Here is a 23,210-nt window from a genome sequence, read left to right on the forward strand (position 1 = left end):
TAAGAAACTTCCATATCCAAGAGATACTGCTGAATCTGCAAAAGAAGGGTTATCAGTAGAAACCATTTTGGAATCCTAACTGCAGCTATTGCTATCAAATCAGCAGAAAAATATTATGTTTCTTATAAAAAAATCGCTGTGAATTGCAAATATTAGCAGATGTTACTACAAATACTATAATCACTGAGAATAAATGTAGAGAAGTAAAAATAATTTCAATGGAACCTACTAAAACCAGAACTGTACAATTTCAAAATATACATGTAGTAGAAAAGAATAAAGCATATACTATGAATTGTCTTATCTTTTACAGCAGGGATGCTGCAACTTTAATCACAACAATTCAAAGCAACTAAATAGTAAGAATTTGGTCTTTCTGCTTCATGATACAAGAGTATAACTCCATAGGTAATTATTCTTGATTATTCTCAAATGCTTTATCTACATTGTGTTTGGGGTGGGTTTTGGTTGTGTTTCCCCCCCCAATATTTGTGAGCCTTGGTAAGTAGCTCGTGTTTATAAAATGAGGGAAAAGATCTATTGTTCCTAATTATGACAGTCTGAAATCTGTAAAACCATAGCAGTTAAAACTTTAAACCTACAAAATAGCACAAAACCAAAACCCAGGAACCACCCAATTAGTTTACTGATATTTTTATCTATAACTTCATGAATGCAAATAAAACTTCTATGCCATGAAAAATTACCTTAGAAATTATTCTGTCTGGCTTTTCTGATTTATAATATAATCAAATTCTTTCAAGTTGTTTTTCTAGCCTTTCAGGTAAATCACAGGCACACAAATTCTATTTGCTAAGATAATGCACATTTAGGAAAAAGCATAATACAGCCTCTAATTTACCAAGCATTATTTATATACGTGCTAAATATGCTTTTCTTTACAGACAGCAAAATAAAAATCAGTGCTTGAACTTCAGTTTGTATTAGCTTAACCTACGAATTACTCTTCAAAAGAATAACCAATTGTGTTGAACCTCTCCCTTCTCCCAAGCCCCCTCCTCAATTTCTAAAATAAAAAAAACTTATACAATAACTGTTCTCCTAAATATTTGAGCTTGTTCCCAATGCCAGTTCCACAGTCAACTGCACTACAAGTAAGATCACGCCCTAAATTGTAAGTTAAAAAGATTGACAATTATACTGTTTAAAATATTACCTCCTTTCCCTCTTTGGTTCATTTGCAGCCCTCAGAGAATACCAAAATATACATATTCACCTACAAGAGGAATCGATACCCTCGTGCTACAACTGCAAATACTTCCTTTTCCCTGTAAGTGACAGCTTCTATTGCGATTTTGGCCTAAAACGGTAGTCAAAATGTCAGTTACATAAGGCCATGCGTGGAGGCACACGCACTCTAAAAAATATTGCTACTTTATCAATAATGGAAAAAATAATGGATGTCTGATTTGACATACGTATTTACATAGACTGATGTGCATACCCCCCCCGAAATTCTTCTCCCATCCTTCCTCCCCTGCCAAAGTCACCCAAAAGTAGTCATTCACGCTGCCTGCAAGATTTCATAACCAACACCACCAGTACCCTAAAAATAACAAGAAATTAAAACCCACAGAAAATAACAAAGCCTTAATTTTTCATTTGCACCAGCGCTCGACTACAGCAAAAAAAAATAACCCTTGCGCGTAACAGAAACCCGCTCCTCGGCGACACGACACTTGTTAACGCTGCCCGCACACATCTGTAGCACCAACCCCACCCACAGAAAAGTTTAGTTTTGGGAAGGCGGACACAACCCCGCGCGAAGGCCGCTCCCCCGCTCCCGGCCAGCCCCGCGGAGCCGCCGGCGCTGCCCACCGCGGCACGGAGACATTTTCCCTCCCCGCGGAGCGCCCGGTTGTCGGAAACAGCCCAGCGCGCCTCACGCCGCCTCGGCCAACTTTTCCAGCCGGGCCGGGACACACCGCAACTTCCACGTCCCGCCCCGCGGCCCCGCCGGCCCCTCCCGAGCGGGCGGCGGAGGGGGAAGGTCACGGCGGCCGCCGCCGCCGCCGCCCACCCGGCAAAAGTTTGCGGGTCGCCCCCCCCCCCCTCCCCCCGCCGCCATGCCCGGGCGCCGCGGGGTGCGGGCGCGGCAGGGAGGGTCGGGGCCGCGGCGCGGCGGGCGGGGAGGGCCCTACCTTTCTTGGCTTTCGGGGAGTGCCGCCGGCTCCGGGCGCTGGCTCGCTCTTCCTCAATAGCGGCGGCTATCTCCGGGTCGTCCTCCCCATTGTACCACACCAACAGCTCCTCGCCGGGCGCGATTGGCTGCCGGGAGAGAAGAGAGAGGCGCGGCGCCAATCAGGCGGCGGCTTGTTGGCGGCGGGCCGCGGGAGCGGCCGAGGCGGCGCCGACGGCGGCGGTGCCCCCGCGCCGCCCGCGGCGCCCCGCGCGCGAAGGGCGCCGCCGCCCGCGCCCCCTGCCGGCCGGAGGGCGCGCGGCGCCGAGCTCCCGCGACCGGAGTAAAACCCGCGCGGAAACGGGGCCGGTTTCCGCGGACCGGCAGCACCCCAGAGCACCCCCCCACCCGCTTTCCGGCTGTAACGGGGATGCCTTGCCGCCGAGAAACCGGCCTTTTTAATTATTATTAATTAATGACACAATAATACACAATTATCAAACACGCTTGAAACTTCAAGCTGGAACACCCCAAATGTCGGTTTGTCTCAAATCGGGACATCGCTGTAAACCCACCCAGGCTGAACTCACCGCAGTGAAACCCCCCGTGTTTGTTACTAGTGTTATTTACAGGTTAATTCTTTCCCGGAGCTATCAGCACTGCTCCAGCTAAACTCACCTCCCTCACACAAAGCATTAAATGACTAAAACTTCACTCATCCACTAAAGTTGGAACTTGGAATAAAATCTCAAGATACAAGTAAAGACTGTCACAGTGAGTTAAAGGGAATATAGAGGAAAAGAGATAATTACTACATGTTTAACAGATCTGCTTAATCACAATTATGAAAGATTTATTTGCCATTCCAAATTTACTATTTCTAATTTTTTTTTATCCAATTAAAAAATGCACAGGAAAGACCAAATTAGTCCAGTAGGCATCACTGCAGTTACTACTCATACTCCCAGCACTGTCACCAAACTGATCAATATTAGTTTCTCTGGTTGTTTCACATGCTCCTTATAACATTACCAGACTCAAACTCTTAAGTCCCTAAAGTTTGCAGACTAAAGATGTATTTGTACCTAATTTTTAAATCTTCATAATTATCTTTCCATTTGCCAAAGCATTCTATCTAAACCCAAGAAAAATCAACTTATATGCCTTCTTTTACCTTAACGACAAGCCCCCTTTTCCAGGGCTTAATGAACATTGGGCTTGTGGAGATCAGATACTATTTTTAGAGACACTACGTTAGAGCAAAGGGGATCCTTACACTATTATTTCAAGTCTGAAGCCAAAGGGAATTTTGGTATCAAGAACAATAGTAACATTTGTTTCTTCTAAAGCACTTGATAAAATGACAGTTACCTTTATATCCCCAGACACTGGAACAACAAGAGATGCAAGATCCAAACAACTATGTTGTTTAAGTTATAATATAAGCAAAGCCTACGGTTTGGCTTCCTTAGCAGTTCTGGAGGCCTGATAGGATAAATAGTGGTAAACCGATTTGCATGGTCCCATTTCGCAGCTGTTTAGCGGCAAGGAATGCAGGAGAGTTGTCTGATGCAAACAACTTATCATCTAAACAATATACAAACTCAGAGAAAAGAGCTGGCAAAAATTGTAAGCAATGCAAACCCAGGATGATACGGAGCATGTAATTTGTTAGCTGCATGGCTGGAACTAACATTCGACTTGATGAATTCAGTGTTACTACTCCAGAATCTAAATTAAGCCCTCTAACCTAAAATGAGATACAGCACCATCTTCAAAACCAGGCAATTACAACAGCTCCCTCACTAGCTACACGAGGAAGAAAAGGACCACGCTGACCAAGTGCCACTTCCACCGCTGCTCTGACACTACAGAACACACGGCCACCTCTTACTGATGACACCCTCCACAAACCAATCTCCTTCAAGCTATTACCTACAGATTATTTGTGTAGTAGTGACAGGTTGGGATAGCTTGGTTAAAAAAGTTATGAGTTTTGGAACAGCTCATTAGGTTAATAACTCCCACATGCCTTTTGGTGCTTTATGTTTTGACTGCAACATTTAGCATTCCTTAATTTGAATATTTTCTGTTCAAAAGGTTTAAAGTAATTTCAAAATTTGTTATTTTCAAGAGTAATATCCTAACAAGTTATACCCTAAGAAATTCTAGCACAGATTGTCTAAAATTCTATTCATTGTACACGTACAAGCACTGCGATGTGTCTTGAACAGACTGAGATAGGCATTTGCCTGTCTGACCTTATCAGAGCACTTATTTTTCACCACAGAAACTGCATTTTACTGTGACGCTGTGCTTCTGCACCTGGATGTGGCCTCACCTCCCCAAACGTCACCACAGTGGACAGCTGTGGCATTAGTACTTGTGTGCATTTTTCACACTGCATAACCCTGTCACATTGTGTTCCTATGTGCCACAGAGGTTCCTGAGTTATTATAAACCTGTTTGACAAAACATTCTCCCATAACAAATTAATTTCACCTTAATCAAGGACAGTTTCACAGCCAAGCTTACTTAGAAGACTTTTTGAAGCTGAGTTTTCACTGCAATTTTACTTCTTCCAGAATTACACAGTCCTGTACCATGCACAGAACCCCACTATTCAACTAGCTCATTTCACTAGGAGAGGCAGGGAGAGCTTCTGAAACCCCGTAATGAGTTTAAGCTGTTTCAATGAAACATCACAACTCTCACATCTCCATCCTGGGGAAAGCATACGCAAAGCAGCCTACAAATATCCTCAGTCCTTCAGTTAAAGATGAAGAGAAGATGGAAGAAAAAAATATTTGCTTGTGCTCACTTAAAAATTCTATGCTATTCATTTACAGCCGAGAACAGGGAAGTTAAAGCTCTGTGCAGTTTTGAGGTTCGTTTACACCAAGCAAATTTGGACTTTGCTTATCTTGGCAATGAAGCTTGGAAATCAGCCTGTTTAACTTACAAATTAGAAACTCACAAAAAGCTGAAGAAAACCTTGGGAAAAAAAATAAATAGCTACGACAACATTCTAAATGCTTTGAGGTAAAGCAGGACAAAATGACACACAAGCCACTCTAATGCTCTTTTGGGGGTAAATAAAAACTGTGCTGTTTATTTATTACCAAATGGAATTCCTCTAAATTTATGAATTATGATTCTATGATCAGGAAGGAACTATGTGTACATACCTGGGCTGGTAAATTTACAACAGTTTTGAAAAGACGGTGTATACACCTTAACCCATTATATGCAAAAAGAGAAGGACGTTGAAGGTGTTATTTATTACATGCTTTCTTTCGTCTCAGTCGTCAGTAAGGTGTTATGTGAATCTAAGACTGACACTGACCTTATAAGAACATTATCTCTGATACAGAAGGAGAGACAAAACCTAACTTTTAAATAAAAAGCAGACATATAAGCAACGTATTTTGTAAAGAAAGCAGAAAACAGCACAATTTTTTCCAAGGTATGATTTTTCCCCGTAGTTTCTATGGTATAGGATAATAAAAATTAATACCACAGACAATATTTAAATGCTTTAGTGTAGTAACTTGCCCTTGAGACCACACATCCGAAATCTCCTCTTCTACATTATACTTCTCCTACACTGTCAGTCACTTGCAGCTTAACTTCCAGTTTCTTCACCCTAACTTTATTTAAAAAGTCTGGTTACTATAAATTGGTCACTTTAAATCATGAAATATAACTTTACAAAACATTAAACAAACAATCTTTCTTAATGCCTTTCTTTGGTTTTCATATTCCTGCAATGGACAAGAAATTAAACAGAATATTGGATTTTAAATATTCCTATTAAACTACAAGAATAGTCCACTTGTGCAATTAAAAAATGCAAAATGGGATTTTCTAAATCTTGACCTGATTTATGAGTATGCTGACTGAATGCTGAATGTTTAATGTATTGAAAACCATCCAATTTCATGTCAAGCTTTCACTCCAAAAATCATCACAGATTAGCAAGATCAGAATTTTCCTTACATATCACTTCTCTATAAAGTGGGAGAATAAAATATATTGAAATAGATGGTTCAAAAAATAATTGGAATACCAGTATGTACTTTCAACAAACGTTATTACAGATTTGTGAGCTTTTTTTTCCCCCCAATATGGAGCAAAGTTAAACTTTACATTATAACCTAGTTTTGCATAGTGAAGTAACTCAGACAGCCACCTCCAAAATTACCTGCTCTCTGTGAATAAAGACCGAAGAGAAGTCAATAGTCTGGCTGGCAACAGCCAACCTCTACTTGAATGCTATCTCAAAGCTATTAGAAAGCTCAGAAAATGTTTAGAAATTGGTAGGGTTTTTTCAATCTAGTTTGAGTGACCTAGAATATAACAGTTTTACATATTGCTATACTGCCCTATAAAGTTCAAAACTGCATGGTATCAACTCATTCTTTTATTAAGTGAAGATCAGTCACTTACAGAGGTTGTCAGCCTTACAAGGAAATGTAAGAAACAGCAATAGATTAACAGCAAGGCTGCATATACTCAAAAACCACAAAAGCATTTTAAATAAAACCAAAGTCGAGCTACATATACTCACTGCTAGTAGGTTCTTGATCAGAGATTCAAATAATACTTTATAGCCACAATATTCTAACACTAACATACTCTACTGTTACTTAGAGTTAAACAATCTTGGTTTGGGCGATACAATGCCCCAGGAATTATACCCTTTTTCCTGCCTGCCACTCCCTGAATAAAACTGGAATGGTATAAAACTAGGAAAATCTGTTTCACGAAGCTACCTATAAAAGTGTCTTGACAACCAATCTTTGTCGTATGATGCAAAGAGCATAAAAATAACTGATTTCTGCAAAAAATCCTCAGTAGAAAATGTCTCAGTATCTACAGAACTAGAAAAATTTTTATTTTATGTAATCTGCTATAGTTTTTCATTCTAGTTTGTATCAAATTTGGTGCTATAGCAAATCATTAACCAACAAGATAGCGTTAATGTTCATACATACCCTATATTTTAACAGTAGATCTTAATGTCAACTGTATTGGCACAGAAGAATTTATACCAATGAAATGTAGCATTTGCAATACTTTAATTATCTTTCATAAAATGTTTCAAAATCTGTTTAATACAAATAGTAAAAAAATAGGATTTGAATAAAGGGGAATAAAACATATTCATAATAAAAGGTAACAGCAGTAACTGATCCTTCAGACATATACCTTTAAACTTTTGTAGTATATGGTCCTGTTGATCTCCAGAGGAAACAGATTTTGCTCCTTTCCTGAACGTGCCCAGTTTATATACCGTAGCCAGTTCCCTTTCTTTGGATCAGTTGCATCAACACACATCCATCCCAGGTTTGGGTAATACACCTATGAGACAAAAATGGTGTTAAGCAAATGGACAACTGTTAACACCGAAGTGTACACGCACTAGAACACTACACACTTTAAAGCTACACAAAGTAGTAGTTACCATCTAAGGACAGAGAGAACACAGAAGATACGAGCAGAGGTAGGGGTTGTACTGGGGGGTGAGCGTTGCTGGTCTTCTGCAATCTTTTTAGTGGAACTGGCACAATTGGAAAAAAATAACTTTTGGCCTGCAAGCCCTTTTCTAAAGGTTTTGGGCTCAAAAAAAACCTTTTAAAACACTTTTATGCTTTCTTTTCAGTTTGGCAAGCCTCAAATGATTCTCTAGATTTTGCATTTAGTAAAAGGACTGATTTTAAGATATAAAGGCAACAGAACTTTATTTTTTTCTATCTGATTAATTGGGAAAAGTAACTATATAGAAGTTAGAAGCATTTGCTTTAGTTGGAAAGATAAGGGAAAGCATAATTTATATTTAATCTTTTTTTCAGGATATTAAAGAAAATCTTAACCTTTCAGAAATCTTGTGATCACCTTAAAAAATTGACCACGTCAATAAACTCCTGTATGTTCCGAGATGCTGTGTAAATTCTTTGGTTTCCGTTCTTGGAGAAAAAATTTTAACACCTGCTCCTGTTTTACATTTCAAGACAGCTTGCAATAAAGCAAGGTTACTGTCATCCTCAGTATTTTCTGATGACAGGCAACTCTGCTTCTCTTTCAAGACATGTTATGTGTCTCCATTTTTCTTATTACAATCCAAGCAGCATGCCTGTAAGAAGAGCTATTAGTGGATGCTAAATATTTTTTTCCAAACACACCACTGTTTGGCAACTGGAACTATCATTTTTCCAATGCTTTGCCTCAGAACACAGGCATACCAACAGACACACAATGTCTTGGAAGTATTGTGCAGCTCACAGATTTTTAGAAAAAAAAAAGGGAAAATGTGTGCAATTTGATTACATCTTATTATTTGCTTTTTTCCTTTTGGTCAAGTCTCTAAATACCAGCCTCTGCCTGGAAGAGGTCTTTTCAAAACCCAGTCTCCCTAGCTTATCACCTCCTGCAACATTCATTTAGCACCACTGCAGATAAAGAATAAACTAAAATTCCGATTTCACTGTAACTTTCCCATTCTGTTAGATAATGTTGTAGCTTTTTGTTGTTTCTGATACTTATTTTACAAGTAATTTTAAGTCTTTTCCAGCTGTTTCACATTTTCAATTTCAAGTGCACTTCTACAACAGCTCAAAACAAGAACCATTTAAAATTTTATTTCTTTTGTGTTGATACACTGTTGATTTAGTAAAATAGAATTTTATCAATAGAGGTAAAGTTTCAATAAATATATCAAAATCATCTCAGTTTCTTTCCAAGCAAAGAGAAAACATCTCCCTTACTTAAACTATTCCAGTATGGATTTCATCAGCTGACTTTTGGAAGAATGTTCATCAGCACACCCAGCCCTTGCAATATGAAAACAGAAACAATTTCACAGACCCAGACTGTAAAAGCAATTCTTTTGGTTAGAAAAGAAGAAAAGAGCCAAACAATGCTGTGGAAGAGTTAGCAGATATGGAATATATGGCAAAACATAATACTTTCCTACTTTTTTTAATATATTACTTTATTATGTTTTTTTCACAAAACAAAATACTTTATTACTTGTCAGTTACAGCTTCTAATTTACAGAATTTTGTTTAAAGGCTTTGTGCACTGTGAGAAAGGAAATCGTTCCAACTCCTCTATATAGCATTGTGACTTTAAGTAATTCCTGTAAACCACAATCAAGATCAATCAGCACGGTTGTGCCAGTCATCCTGAGTCGGCAGATGGCATTCCCCTCAGTTTTCAGCCACTTGCCATCATTTCCTACCTGTAGCTTTTCTCCAACAGAAAATGAAAATATGTTCAAGTCTCCGTTTCTCTCCTCAGACACAGCAAGCACACGGGGACACACAAAACTGATCTTATTCACAATGATACTCTAGTACGACAGTTCAAAATTATTAACACTGACTGCAGACGCCAGCTTTTAGAAGCCTTACTTTTTCTTCACTAAGGAAACAAACGTGATTCTCGTAGAAAAAGTTGTTCTCCTAGTTGAAGGTCCATATACCTAACTACTCCCGCACACCACCACCCTTTTACAAACTATATTTTCTAACACTTAAGATTCTGGAGTGGTTTCAGATATCAGCATATGGGGCCAACTGCTGCGGTCTCATTTTAGCCGCTTTTTTTTAATTCCAAAATCAGTGTTAAAGCAACACACAATTACTTTGAACTCTAGCAGAGGTTCCCATTATCGCCTGCATTGCAAACTACGAAACTTTATAACAGCTTTCTCGCGACTATCATTTCTCAACACAAATTTTAAAAATATTAAGACACATCCACTGAGAACATTCGAAATCCAGCACTGAGAAACAACTGCAAGGTCAATAATTTACCTGACTGATTCAATCTAAGCGTTCTTGTACCAGATCAAAACTGAAGATACCTTATATAGTGGAGTTTGTGATAACATTAGCTCAATGCAACAAACATTATACTTGAACATTTTATTACTTTCTTGAATGTGAATTTGCATTTATGGGAAATCGTTCTAGATCAATTCCTCTAATAGGGGCTAACGTTAAGTTTTGTATGTGTATCCAGTGTTTTATGCAGTTCAATTTTTGCAGGCCAGGGGCCAGAAGGATGACTATTATTAATATCGATATTTTTAGCCTAAAAATCTGTAAACTAGCAAGTTCTGTTCCAGAACATGCTATGCTACAGTTCCTCCATCCCTCCCCTCCTTGACCACTCGCTTTGCTACAGCCATTTGCTATATGCCTCTTCAGAAAGGCTGAAGAGGTCTTTGGAAGTATTAACAAACTGCCTTAAAGACTCTGTAGACAGGATTCAACTTCAGATTAAGACACCTACACTTTGAAATCTACATAATATCCAAAGTCTTATGACTATCAGTGGAGCTTAAAGAGCTATTCAGCTGTCCAGACAGTATTTGCTTTAAGGCAAGCCTAAACACAAGCAGCACAAGAAATACTGCAACAGTTGAGAACTGTTATAAAAACTCCAACAGCAAAACCAATTCCCATAACAAAGCTGGTTTTCAAAGAGCTAGATGAGGAGGAGTGCTGTGGTTTCCTTAAGAGATTCCATATCCTCCTAATTTCCCTAATTTCATAAGCAGTTGACAGTACTCAGTTGCAGAAGGGATATCACTCAGGGTTCAAGCCAACAAAGCAAAGCTTTATCAGCAATAGACCCTTGAGGTCTGATCCAGAGACAGTATGCAAGAAAATTAATACAGCAGTTTCAAACAATGCCAATAGTTTAAAACTTTGTAATTCAGAATGGCTGCTTAATCCAAGTGTCTATAAGTAAGTGTTTGTAATGGTGGATGGAGATAGATGGCAATTATTTCACATTATGTTTACTTCTAAAAAATCTGGAAAAATTAAAGGCTAAATACAAAACACTGACCTAGTGACAGACACCTTTTTCCCTTTACAAGCTGTTTCTTACCTCCCACATGTATACATTGCTCTTAACTTGAGATCTTTTTTTCTTGTCACCAACAAATGGTCCAAACTTCTTGCCTTTTAAAATTGATTTTGTTGCCCAGACACCTGAAGAGACATATATCAGTAGTTAAAACTGATCTAACTTATCTCAAGCAAATCTTTTACTCACAAATCATATTTCTTAAGATCACTATATGTGCCTGTCTCATATTGGGAAGCATTCTGCAATATCAAGATCACAATAAGGAAACTGACGTTTACTAAAATGAATTTGAGCAATCCTCTCCCCAAAACTCCTTCCATCATGAAAGGTTTAAGCATTTACCTGGTTTCATTCTTTGCTCATGGGCTACTGTAACTCTGAAGACAAAAAACAACCTCGATTTTACTTCAGGTAATATTCAAAATACCATAAGAGCATTACAGGGTTTTTTATTGTAAAGTCCCTGATCTCAGCTGTTTTGCTGAGTAAACATGTTACTAAAACAAAAATACTATTTGCTTTCTTTGAAACAATGCCAAACAAATAAAGCCCTCACAAAAGTTATGAAAATAATTAAGAGTATAATTTGAAGGAAAAAACATTTAGGATTGGTTAAAATATGTGTATCTGCCCCACAAATTTATTGACAAGATTTAACTGAACTGAAAACGGACAGCTGCATTTCACATTTTATAGGACGAAAACTAAGAACAGATTGATAAATAATTGCTAATTAAACATAACATTTCATTCAGACCATGCTAGATCAGGTTGATACTAGATAAGATTAACCTTGCTCCAAGGAGCTTATAACCTGTTACTATCACTAATGCATCTATTGTCAGGCTTATTCCTCAAACCACCAGCCTTCAGCATCAAGTATCCAGTCTGCAATTCTGACCTCCATCAAAGTTCTCCTGTGCTAAACTTTGTTAAACAATAAGCCAAGCATTTTGCACATATTACAGAAACACATCGCTCCATATAGCAGCTTTCAAGTCTGCACTGAATCTGTTCTTATAAATCAAACTTTTTATGTTGATTCAAAGTGAGATGCAGCATTCTACAGAGGCAACAGTAAGATAGTTGCAAAACACAAAACAGGTAAAGTGCTGTAAGTGAAAACAAACCAGTGAAGTAACGTATCAGTACTTTCATAACCTCATCTATTTGCAGCTTGGTCCACCTTTGACCTCAATTCTGATGTTCTAGGAACATCACCTTCGGATACTGGAGAAACTTAGAAGCTGTCCACTCCTTCTAACAGAAATTATTTCTGATAAATGCACCAGACATCATCTCTACGCAGCACAGGAGGGCACCAAACTTTCACAGCAACTGCAATTTATGTGAGCTAGCGTAAAAACCTTCATTCTCTTTTCACAGTTGTAGCACTCACCAAGTCGTGTCTTGTCAACAGCAGATGGGAAGAGCCTCACATCCTCAGGAAGCCCCCTAAGCACATGCTCAGGTACATCATCTAAGGTCTCCACAGCGACAGTAGATTCAGTTGTGTTCTACAAGTCAAAAAGCCAGAAAGGCCATGACCATTAACAGGTAAAAACAATAGCACAAAAGGTGATCAACCCATACGAGCTACAAACACTTGTGACTTGAAATTAAAGTCAAATTTCCAAATTGCCATTTCAACTAGGGTCCCCTCCATCAACAGGCTAATGCAGAAGTATCATTTTATCAAAACATTCAAGTTTTCACTATTATGTTCATTACACTTGTTTATGCTTTAATGCAGAGTTCTAAGATCACATTAGAGAGATATGTAAAACACTGATAACTAAAGTTGTAATTATTCTTTTGCTTTAGTTAATGGATGTGTTTTGATTACAAGCAGTATACAGTGAGTATATCTAACTGAAAGGGTTTTCATGTATCTCTTAGGCCATTTGCCATTTCATTCATTTTCCCTGGCCTCTCCTTGAAAAAAAATTCAAAATTCTCCTGAGTTACTTGGAGACTAGAGCTAAAGGTATTTTACTTTTCCTGTCTGAATATGACTTACCTGACAGCACTACCATATTACACCTAAAGATGAATAAACAGAAAAGTATTGTGGTTCTATACCTTGGAAAATATCTATATTTTTCAGAATATAGTTTTCATATGAGTTCAGGCTTAGTGTTAAGTCTTTGAAACTGCTCATTAATATGGCAATCTAAAACTCATCCATGGAACAGTTTTCAGTTGCATTATTTTTACTGATCAGTTATGCCATGAGAAACTATATTTAACAAGTAATCAGGTCAGTAATAGCGTTGTTATAGGCTACATTACGTTGAGACAATATTCCTTTGTGTCGTTTCTGATTAAAGTTCTTCCAAATTTCATATAAAATACGTTGTAAAGTTGATCTACCTGCCTAGTCTATTATGCTCAGACTTCCTTCAAAAAAGTATCACATAAATGATCACAGAAACAGTCCTAGAGTTTTAGTATCTATGAGTTATCACTATAAAAACCAAAAAACATGTTGCATGAAAACATGCTAGCTCTTATGTAACCTGTCTGGAAAGTCTAATACAATTTAAAAAGTAAAAGAAGTAGATTATTTTTCCCTTTAAATTACAGACAGCTACAACAAACCTAATCTAACATTCAGATCTAATCTTTTCTGAAAACAAACCACAAGAAGTTTTCATTATTTTATGTTTCAGTTGTACACTAGATCTTAAATACTATCTCTTCTGCTAGAAAATGTGTCTGCTTCTGAAAATGAGTATATTTAAGAGCAACACATCATGCTTCCAGTAGAAATCTTTGTTAGCTGCATATTTTTTGAATACCAAATAGTCAGAAGATGACAGAAGTTCTTACAAGTGTTTCAGGACACACATATCATTTGTCCAAATTATACTGTTGAAACATGTTACTGGCAATTAAAGTACCGAGAGGCAAGTGAACTGTCGTGCTAAAATACACTGGTTAAAACCGTACGCAGCAAAACAGCCAGAACACAGGAAGAACAGAAGGTTTTTTCATTTCATAACCATCCTATTGACAGTTTTTTTTAAATCCTGAGTTTCCTACATAGAATAAAACGGTAAAAGCTCCTAAAACAGAAGTATAATGCAAACTGATGCTGCGCTAAAGCATCGGCAACTGCATCCCATTACCTTTTCTTAACACCTACGCACTCATCTTCTGCAAGTTCTGTTTCAAAATGTAGAGCAAATGTGGATCAAAGAAGCCTGCTTGAGGCAGCAAAGCAGTTTCTTCATTATGACCCTCAGCAAGTAAATTTCACTAAAGGTTAGTAAAATCACATAGGCTTGATTGGATCAGCTTCAGATGCGTGGCATGGGGCTTATCTTTATGATAACTGACAGCACAAATTAAAAGGATGACTGGAAAAACATTCATGTTTCATCAACCATCCCTTTCATTTTCCCTTTGACTTACCATAAATATCTGTCCATAAAAAGTACTGGTGACCAATAGCAAAAAAAAAAAAAATTTAACTATTAAAAGCATATCTATTAATAGAAAAGTGGGAAATTAAATGCTAAAAGTTAAGTTTTAAAAATATTTGTTTGTACTTGACACAATTCTAAGCATTTTCCATTTTCTATATGCTTTTTTAAAGAATCCTTCAATTCTTTTACACGAACACTGAGATACACTGCAATTTTCCTGAGTATACCCTACTTTCATACTATTTGTGTTCATAAGGAAAGCTAACTGGTATTTCAGCTTAGAGCATAAGGACATCTCAAAGTTTCAAAACAAAGGGCAATTCCAGCTCCAGAGCACTTATGGGCTGAGGGTCCAGACCTGCTCATGCCACCTTCCATTTTAACTTTGTCAATCATTTCTTAAACATGCACATAAAAGTTCCAACTGAAACAACTGTTCATGCTTCTATGCATAAAGGAAAGAATGAGGTAAAGCTTCAGCAACAGGAATAACTTGCCCAGAAACACACAAGTGATGACTTTGGAAACACAGCGCAAAGCCAGAACATCAGCTACCCGCCACACTGAGGATAATTGCACACAGATTAGCAATTCTTTATTTTCCCTTTTCAAATGATGACTTCCAGGCATACTCAACCTAATCAGTACCCAAAAAACAACCTAAAACAGTTTCTGGTATTGCCTTACATGAAAACTTGTGAGAAAGACTAAACAGTAACTTAAGGACAAATTAAGTTGTCCTTAAGTTCTGATAAGTGCATGCAGTTCACAAAAAGTTATTTGTTTTACCTATTGAATCGAGGATATTGTAGTAAACTAACGACTCCGGTGTATATACTAGAACTTGCACTTGGGATACACCATCTACTCTGCCATACACCTGGATATATCCTGTACTACCCAGCACTGAGCATTAGGTGGACAGAGACAAGCTGTCCTGCACATACTGGAGACCAGCAACGCGCATAACGCCCTTACGGTAGAGTAGCTGACACGATGAAGCTTGTATTTTAATGTATTTCACAGAGCTACTACTGGGTCTCTTGTTTTTCTACTGCTCTATTTACAACCTACAAACCAAAAAACCAAATGCCACTCCAAAGATCAACGTTAAAGTATCTGCACATCAAGTTTACTGCTGTGCAACAAACAGAATAAGCTAAAAGCAGCTTTTAGAGAGAAGGGGTTTAAAACAATGTCATAGAAGTTATTATTTCAGCATCCTAAATGTTAATCATAATTCCTAAATAAATCAACAGCTCAGAATCCTCACCCAGCAGGTTATAATTAATACAAAAGGTTTTAAGGTATTTGTATATTGAAGTTTGAAAGGCAATAGAAAGCTAATAAATTATTTATGAATGTCTAGTAAGTGATCAGTTCCATTTTAAGGAGCCTACAAGATTGAACAGGCTGCTTATAATATTATTCATACTATTATTTGTATAACACAACAGTAAACACTACTTGTTATTAAACAACAAGCTCTTTATTACCTAGTTATAATCAACAAAACACTATTCCTGATAAAAATGACCAGAATTCCAAAATTACAAGCATGCACAGTTTCCCATAAAATCTGTCCACATTATGAAAGAATCATGCTTGGTGAGAACTACGCATATGTTGAACCACATGCAACAGCCCTAAAAAAAGTACCTGCCCTCTGACAGCGAACTTTGATCATTCTGGTCAGGAATAAATACTGGTGGTGATGGCAATAACTACTCTAATACAAAGGATGTTATACTTAAGCTCTGAACAAACTTTAGGAGGCGTTAAACTGAGAAATAACAACAACTTGGGCACCACTAGAGTTGTCCAAGTAAACTCTGACTTTGTGGAAATGATTCTTGCTTTTACATACAACCATAAAGCAGAGATATGATAGTAGTTTTCGCAGGCTGAGTAATACTCAGAGCATTTTTTGTTGAGCACTTATGACATATGTTATGCTGAAAGTTTACTGGAAATAGATTTTAAAATGCATCTCTATATATTCTATCAAATTTAAGGTTTTTATCTCTAAAGCTAAAGCCTCTCAACCTTTTCTACTTAGCACCCACTCTTTGTGAGGGTGCTGAGTATGGCAATTATTCTCTACATTTATGACTGTGACTTGCTGAGTTAAGTTCCAAGAACGTGCCTTCTGCCAGCTTTAACAGCAACAACGAGAAAAATGATAAAACTGGAGTCATAGCAAGGTTATTCTATTGCTGCCTTGGTAAGCCCTAACAGCTGCACAGACACATCCTAGAGAGCTATTTGTAGAGGAGAAAGACCCCCAAATTGGAAACCATGGAAGGAAGAGAATGCCAGAAATCCCTTCCCATCCAAGAGAGTGAAGAGACCAGGGAGGAAAAAAATTCCTTTTTCTTTATTTATAATAGCTGAAGTCTATTCAAAGCAGAGCAAAATTTTATTTTGCATTTCCAACAATTCAAAATGAAAATCAGTGATGAAAGAAGTCTGATTTTCAGACATCTGTTAGCCTTGAACTGATATGCTAGAAGCCATGTCTCTTCAGATGAAAAAGAAACACGCTTTTCTCAACATATCAAACAAACAAACCTCAATATCTTTCCAGTGCATTACCCCATGATTTCATTAGGTGAGAACCAAGCCTGTTTTTCACGGTGGTTTCTAAAAAATTATATATATGCATAGATGGGGGGGGGCTACAGAGAGTGAATAAGACAGAATAATAAGCTATCAGAATAATGCACTTCCAAGTTTCAAGCTAACAAAAGTGAGGTGTATTTTGGTTGGGTTTCATTTTGGGTTTTGGTTTGTTTGGGGGGTTTGGGGTTTGTTTTGGTTTTTTACAACCATAGCTAGGTGAGCAGTTAAAAATCTCAGGCCTGCAAATAAATTTTAACCTACCAAAACTTTAAAAATGAGACTCAGCTGATGTAGACAGAAGTGTACAGCACTGTGTCATATCCTCTGATGTGTCTGGCATATTCCTAAATCGTCACACCTCCTTTTAGCTGTAAATACCCCAAAACTATTCTATCATTTAAGAAGTTTATTTGCATGGAGTAATATACAATCAGAACTTTATTTTGCATCTAGCTACAAAATTCAAAGACTAACAGCTACATTCAGAGAACACAGCACTCAGACTCATTCGACATCTGTCTACTAATGGATTTCACAAGTACCAGAAAATTGGATATGGCCTAGTACATAACAATATATTTCACACCTCAAACGAATGGTAATAAGTAACCAAATACTATAGAGTAAAATAAACAACAATTTAGTTCAGCCAAATCAGTGCAATCTCATTTTATTTGCAATTTAAATGTAGCTACTTAAAACATTTTCCAGATCACAACTTGTTCCCAAGGAATGTCTGTCTACTGAATGAAGAAATACTGTATTTCAATCACATTTCCACCAACACTTAACAATCACATTTAAATTGATTCTTCTGTTTAAAAAATTCACGCCTTGATAAGGATAGTGTACTGGTGCATGTCCTACAGCCAACTTTTGCATTTAACTGAACTCCTAATACGGTATTTTTTCACTCAGTCCAAGACTGCAATTTTGAATACAAAAGCACTTGAAGCTTATTTCATTTTTAAGCTTCTTACTCCAAAGTTCATCAGAAATATTATGTTGCTAGCACTCAAATTAGCCGGGGCGAAGTGACTTAAGTATAATGCCAAAAAATCATTTGAGGGCTGAAGGGGTGCCTTAACTGAAACTGTCTTTTCCTGTTTGCATCGAATTCAGAGACAATCACTTCGACAGTACCTTTCAACACATTGATTAAGCAATTTTTCACACCACCTTCATTATAATTGTACCTATGGACCAACCACAAATTAGACTATAATGTTACAAGCAGTATTTAAGCAGAGTAGAAACAGTACCTGCAACCAGATGTTTACAGATGATCAGAGATTAGAGCGAAAAGAAAAAAAAAAATCATCCTGAACAATGTGATGAATGACAAACATTCAGTTAGTGTCACGTTTTGGTGGAAATGGGGTTAAGATAAATGAAAAGATAATGGCAAGGATGCCATTGAAGAGAGAGCGACATGGCAGAGCAGTTAGAAGAGTTAGTTGTGAAAAGGAGATGAAGTGACTAAGGAAGATTGCCGACGCAAACGGCCAGCTAGTGCAAGAAAGGTAAGTCAGAAGCAGAAAGGTCTCTGCTTGTCCAAGAACTTTATCTGCCTACCCATCTTCGCCACAATTTCATTGTGTGTGCTTAAAAATTAAAGATGTATCGGAAATATTTGAAATAACCATTGCAAAATTGAGAGGGAACAGGGGGAGGCAGTTTTAGTACAAGTGCAGGTGTAATTTGTTAACGTGTGCCTCATCATTTTTTAAATAACTGCCCATGCAGTTTTCCAGGTAGCACACAATCTTCTTCCTACTCTGTCTTAATTCAGTCCGATATGCAGTGAATGCTACCAATCAAAACCGCCTGCCTGCTTGTTTTTAAATAAATTATTCAGCATATTCTGATGAAGTAGTTCACATATTAAAGGAAGATCTCTTTTTAAACCAGATAGAGAGTGCGTACTGTTTATCCTGAGAGAGCAATCTTCCAAGAAACCTAAAAATATTAATTCCAACAACAGCTGCTCTTTTTTTTTATCCTCCTTCTCCTTACTACAAGAAGGCCATATCAAATTATTTACATTTATATTTATTTCCTTCACTACTTCAATATTTCTATGGGATAAACAACAAAACTAGCAGTCTTTTCATACAAACCAAATTAATAGCTCAATTAGTTTCAGGGTCACTGAAGTCACACCAAAAGCAGAGATAAGCAGAATGAAAGAAATATGAGAACACAACACTTGAAAGATGTTTGGCATCAGGCAAAAACATTTCTTATACAGACCTGGCACTACAACTTGTCAACAGTGAATGAAATGACAAGGGCACTGCAAGAAAAAACACCACAGGGTTGATGCTAAATACACACTTAATATGAATGGTAATTGAACAATAAAAAGCCAGATGAGCTCTGTACACTTTGGAAACTAAATGTGAAAGCCAGAAACACCAAGGAGGACTCTTAAGCTATTGTAACTATTCCCAGAGGCAGGGTCACCTCATTATTTAATTGCAAGATGACATACATCACAGCACTGCACAAGCAATATTAGCAGTCCCAATGAGAAAGGTGAAGACTTTGTTTTGATACAGCACAGAAATCTTACTTAATTCTAGAAATATATTTGAGGGGGTGACACACGATGACAGACAGGACACGAGGGGACAGGGACATGCAAATGGGAAGGAAACAGCCAACGATAACAATTAAGGACGAGGATCTACAGCTTTCAGAATTTTAGCAGAATCCAAAGCTTATCAGAATGACTAATAAAGCAAGATTATTAATTATTACTGCACCAGACAGCACAATAGGCTCTTCGCTTCATGCCACTGAGTGCATTCAAAACAATTACAGGTGAAAAAATTTCAAGTCTCAATAGACAGAAATTGTGAAGCAAGTTAACCTAGCTACCCCAAACTAGACTACTAATGCTTCATGGTGTGCTAATGCAAATGTTATTTGTATTATATATATGATAATTTATATTTGTGTGTAGATATAATACAAATACATATTTTTACAATACATATTTCAAGGCTCTGGTAGAGATTAATTTTGCTTTTTACTTTTTAAATACGCACATATATATTGATGATTTTTCACTTTAAATCAGAGGAAAAAAGCAACAGGAAACATCCCACCAACCCATTTCACACTGTAATTACTTATATTATGTAGATACTTCTATAACTTTAGTGAGAACATACTTCAGCAAAGTGCTAATTATATTCAATGCTGCTGATCAAATAAGGGCATAAAGGGCAATAAAAGCACTCATTAGATACAGGCATCAATAAAAGAAGTATACAAAGCATTTTACTGTGGCTGTTTCTGGCTAAGAAAGCTTCTGTTCATAGTCAACCATTTTAGCAAATTAAAAATGGCATTCCTTCAGTGTAATATCCTGTGGTCACATTCCCACACCAAAGGGACTTTGTAAGATCATCCAAAGAAAGAAGTACTTATGAGAAGAATTTAAGGCAACACGTACTTTTTCTGTAAGTATCTCTAAGTAACACAATTGTGTGTGATAGACAAACAGATGTCTAATTCCTACTTGGATAGACAAATGCCAAAGAAAATCATGTACACTTGGCACTGATTAAAACCACACCCTCCAGGCAGGATATTCTTGCATCCATATAGTAGAGCACTGCATCACAAAAGAAATGTGCTTTCCCAGTCTTTTCACATGACTCTAAGGGAAACACTTCGGGTTGCAGAAAAGCGTGAAACTTGCCGATCTATCAATTTCCGTGACAGATTGTTCACTGCACATTTGAAATGGTAAAGTGGTTAAAAAAGGTTTAAAAAAAATGGAAGCCTTCAATTTTCAAGACACTTTTAAAAGGAGCTGAAGTATACCAAAAGCCTCAGGATGAAACAGATTTTTCTGGAGAGGTGTTCTTATAAGAGGTGCCACCAGTAGTAACTTATAGGCTGCTAAAGGGAATTCACACACAAAAAACTCAAATCCATGAAATAAAATAAATCTCCCAATCATACACGTTGTGGAAAGGAAGATTATGAAATTCAATGACACTGAAGATTTTAAAGAACTTCTTTTTTAGTGGATGATTTACTTTTCTTATTAATAATTAACTGTTCTAACATCTAAGTATTTTGATAAAGTCTTACATTTATACTCACCTGATTCATTTTGAATCCCTGTTGTATTCTGAAAAGATACACACAACAAAGAAACTCCTTTGATTACATGAGCCCTAAAAAGAAAAACAGACAATTGTAACACGTACCTACCTACAAATTCACATTGAATTGAAAGTACACACAGACCTGTCGTTTCTCGTCCTAGAGCATTTGTCACAACGGAGCATGTTGCTTCATTAAAACATATGCTCCAAGCTATAGTTTTGTTATTAGAGCTCAAATGTATATGAACAATCTCAAGACAGATAAATATCATTAATCTTTCTCCCAGTTTTAAATGATGATGCAACAGAAATGTGCTCAAGTAGGCTTGTTTCGTTTGTTTTCAAACACAAGTCAGCTTGTTCACAATAGAGTACTTTTAAGAACTTTAATAGTCAGATCTCTTTAGAATTTAATATCAAAGCATTACGAAAGACCTTAAGTGGTTTTCCAATTAACTAAATGCATGCATTTGACTCTCCACTCTCCCATATTAGAAACAGGAAATTCTTTCTTAAAATTGAGCCTTTTATTAAGGTATTTTACGACACTAACGCATTTGGCATTCTTGTTTAACAGAAACCTGAGATTTCAAAAGGTTTCCAACAAAAATTCCTAGTTCAAGCAGGCTTCAAATTTGGAAACTCATGACTTGAAACAAAACTAATCAGGACAACGTCATATCTAAGAGTCTACTACATCAACTCACTTCCTTGCTTTTTTTAAAAAAATACATATCAAAACAGCATTATTGCAAGTTACACTGGAAACACTATCCTTCACGGTGTCATATAGAATTTCTAATAAATGATCACCACCCTTTTTGGAGGTTAACTGGTACCTAATCACTTAAAGCACTTTATTCAAGTAGTGCTATTTCTTTCCTGTCTTTAGTTTCCTTATTATAACAATGATTAACTGATTTTTACTAAGTACTTTGTACAAATACTGATATTTAATTTCAAATACATTCAAGCAAAACATAGTTCAAATAAATTTCATACAATCCCTCACATCTTTGCACTGTAAGAATTCTTAATGCTGCGTAACAACAGTGAAAATACTGCCAAGCTTTGTACAAATGTTGCATTGCTTAAGAAATTCATAAGAAAAGGAAAAACCTCCTTGAAAATAATATTTCTATTGTACACAGCTCTTCTAGCATTAACTCATTTTGTTCTGATATTTCCATACTACGTTAGCATTTAGACAAACTGCTGAAACATCTGTATTTCAGTTCCAGTTTTCCAAGTGATTCTGTGGGATTTACAGTTTGCCAGCAAAGACCAGTGAGGGGATAAGCAGCTCCACCTGCACAGCTTTTAAATCTGAAGAAAAGCATTCCTTGTGGAAGGCACTATTACAACTTTCTGACTTATTTCAGTACATCTGTCAAATACAAATCAATTCCTAGGAACGATACATCCCAAGCATTTGATTCTCTTTAAATTCTCTCTAACACTGACAGAGGACATAGCCAACACCAAGAAACTCCCAAACAAGTAGGGAATGCTCCCCAGGTTTCATTACTTGTTACAATCACTCCTGAAATCGTTAAATCTTGCCATGACAATAACGTCCCTTTAGCTCCAAGTTTCCCATGCGTTAGCAGACAGTTGTTTCTCACACATCTCCCATATACCCTTTACTTCCCTCAGCCTTGATATCTTAACTCATTTTCCCTCCTGATAAAAATGATTTCTACTTCAGACATTTTTACGCAAATGCTTTAGGCAAACGGTTTCTGAGATTTGATCCATAGGCTGACTGTCATCTGCTGAAAGTCGCCTTAGCACATGGAAATGGGGATTAAAGAAAAAGCAAAAGTTGGAGTCAGTATAAACTTCTGTACTTGAGATGAGGCCTGAATAACAGTGAAAAATCCAGTGCTCCTTTCTTCATTGTTCATTGGGACAATACCCACACAATGCCAATTTATAAATGAAATATTTTGGATAGCAAGAGAGGCATCAAAATATTTCCTACTGTGAAAAACAATTTATTTT

General features: G+C 37.1%; 1 protein-coding gene across 4 annotated transcripts in view; it reads right to left on the reverse strand.

The window, feature by feature from the left end:
* Positions 1-23,210, reverse strand: part of PRDM2 (PR/SET domain 2) — a 69,858-nt gene that overhangs the window by 40,704 nt on the left and 5,944 nt on the right. For all 4 annotated transcript variants that reach the window (XM_068414315.1, XM_068414313.1, XM_068414314.1 and 1 more), the window contains exons 2-6: positions 21,202-21,275; positions 12,426-12,543; positions 11,045-11,148; positions 7,352-7,504; positions 2,163-2,289 (exon numbers count right to left, since the gene is read on the reverse strand). In XM_068414315.1, the coding sequence (XP_068270416.1) occupies positions 2,163-2,289; positions 7,352-7,504; positions 11,045-11,148; positions 12,426-12,543; positions 21,202-21,210 (511 nt within the window). In that variant the 5' untranslated portion in view covers positions 21,211-21,275. The remainder of the gene's footprint in view (positions 1-2,162; positions 2,290-7,351; positions 7,505-11,044; positions 11,149-12,425; positions 12,544-21,201; positions 21,276-23,210) is intronic.

This window comes from Nyctibius grandis, chromosome 17, assembly GCF_013368605.1.
Source record: "Nyctibius grandis isolate bNycGra1 chromosome 17, bNycGra1.pri, whole genome shotgun sequence".
Lineage (NCBI taxonomy): Eukaryota > Metazoa > Chordata > Aves > Nyctibiiformes > Nyctibiidae > Nyctibius > Nyctibius grandis.